The 2,061-nt window shown below is 44.0% G+C and overlaps 1 protein-coding gene across 1 annotated transcript in view; it reads left to right on the top strand.

The window, feature by feature from the left end:
- The first annotated feature begins 1,518 nt into the window (after positions 1-1,518).
- LOC115227118 (SCAN domain-containing protein 3-like) overlaps positions 1,519-2,061 on the top strand; it is a 1,059-nt gene continuing 516 nt past the window's right edge. The window contains exon 1 of the mRNA XM_029798038.1: positions 1,519-2,061. This exon is cut by the window's right edge and continues 516 nt beyond it. Coding sequence (XP_029653898.1) covers positions 1,519-2,061 — 543 coding nt within the window.

Raw genomic sequence — 2,061 nt, 5'->3', positions numbered from 1 at the left:
CCCGAGTCTCTAGTAGATGACACTTGCTCAATGTGCAACGCAGTGGGACTGAACCCGGAGCCATGTGGTTGGTAAGCAAGCTACTTACCACATACCCACTCCAACGCCTATATATATATATACGACGGGCTTCTTTCAGTTTCCGTCTACCAAATTCACTCACAAATCTTTGGTTTGCCCGAGGCTATAGTAGAAGACACTTGCCCAAGATGCCACACAGTGGGCCTGAACCCGGAACCATGTGGTTGGTAAGCAAGCTACTTACCACATACCCACTCCAACGCCTATATATATATATATATATACGACGGGCTTCTTTCAGTTTCCGTCTACCAAATTCACTCACAAATCTTTGGTTTGCCCGAGGCTATAGTAGAAGACACTTGCCCAAGGTGCCACACAGTGGGTCTGAACCCGGAACCATGTGGTTGGTAAGCAAGCTACTTACCACATACCCACTCCAACGCCTATATATATATATATATATATATACGACGGGCTTCTTTCAGTTTCCGTCTACCAAATCCACTCACAAGGCTTTGGTTTGCCCGAGGCTATAGTAGAAGACACTTGCCCAAGGTGCCACACAGTGAGTCTGAACCCGGAACCATGTGGTTGGTAAGCAAGCTACTTACCACATACCCACTCCAACGCCTATATATATATATACGATAGGCTTCTTTCAGTTTCCGTCTACCAAATTCACTCACAAGGCTCTGGTCCGCCCGAGGCTATAGTAGAAGACACTGGACCAAGGTCCCACACAGTGGGACTGAACCCGGACCATGTGGTTGGTAAGTAAGCTACTTACCACACAGCCACTCCTACGCCTATTTATATATACGACGGGCTTCTTTCAGTTTCCGTCTACCAAATCCACTCACAAGACTTTGGTCGGCCCGAGACTCTAGCAGATGACACTTGCCCAAGGTGTCATGCAGTGGGACTGAACCCGGAACCATGTGGTTGGTTAGCAAACCACTCCTGAATTTATAATTTGCACATGGTAACTTTCGTATGGACACGAAAAATTTGTGTCGGCTGATTTTCATAAATTCGCAATCTCCAGGGTCGCAGCCCTTTAGCACGTATGATAAAGATACAGAAAAAACCAGGGTTTTCAAAGGGAGAGAACCAGTATTTTCGGAAACTAAAAGATGAGAGTTATTTCCCATAGTGTACGCATGCGTCGGATGCGACAAATATATGTTACTCATTATTTAAGTCTAAAGCAGTGATTCCCAAGGTGGGGCGTACGCCCCACTGGTGGGGCCTGAGAAAATTCAGGTGGGGCGCGGGGCATAGACGTGGGCTGTGAAAATATTTGTACATGACGAGCGGTCATCGCGGGCACAACCTTAGATTCCGTCTTTCCTTTGAAGCCTCCACATCGGAAACTCTCGCACCCCAGCGAGACAAAGAAGATCCCGCACTGAGCAATAAACTTACTATTCAGATAAGCCAATCAATTGCCTCAATTAGTTTGCCTCAATTAGTCTTTTGTTAGCCCTATTGAAAATGAGCAAACCAAACAAGAAGAAGACTCGTCAATACGCGGTGGAGTTTTGGAAGTTTGGATTCATTCCTGATGAGCATGATGAGCGTAAACCGTTTTGCTTATTATGTAATCAGACGATGAGCAATGAGTCAATGAAGGCAGGTAGGCTGGAAGCGCACTTAAAGGTAAGATATCCTAATAATTCTAATTTAGATTTGGAATACTTCAAATCATTGAAAGAAAAATTTAAAAACCGAACAAAACTCACTTCACTATTTCATGCAAAACAAGCGCCTCATACTCGTGCCCTTGAAGCCAGCTACGAAATCTCCTTGCTTATAGCAAAACATGGAAAGAATCACACTATTGGAGAGCAACTGATTAAACCTGCTATCTCAATATTCTTAAAAACTGTATTACAAAAAGATGATGGAGATATCAGGACTATGCCACTCAGTAATAACACTGTCTCGAACAGAATAGATGAAATGGGGCAAGATGTTGAAAGCCAGCTCATTGAGAAATTAAAATTGCGTAAGTTTTCATTACAAATGGACGAATCC

The sequence above is a fragment of the Octopus sinensis genome, unplaced genomic scaffold (assembly GCF_006345805.1).
Source record: "Octopus sinensis unplaced genomic scaffold, ASM634580v1 Contig01833, whole genome shotgun sequence".
In the NCBI taxonomy this organism is placed as follows: domain Eukaryota; kingdom Metazoa; phylum Mollusca; class Cephalopoda; order Octopoda; family Octopodidae; genus Octopus; species Octopus sinensis.
This window is presented reverse-complemented; position numbering and strand designations above follow the sequence as displayed.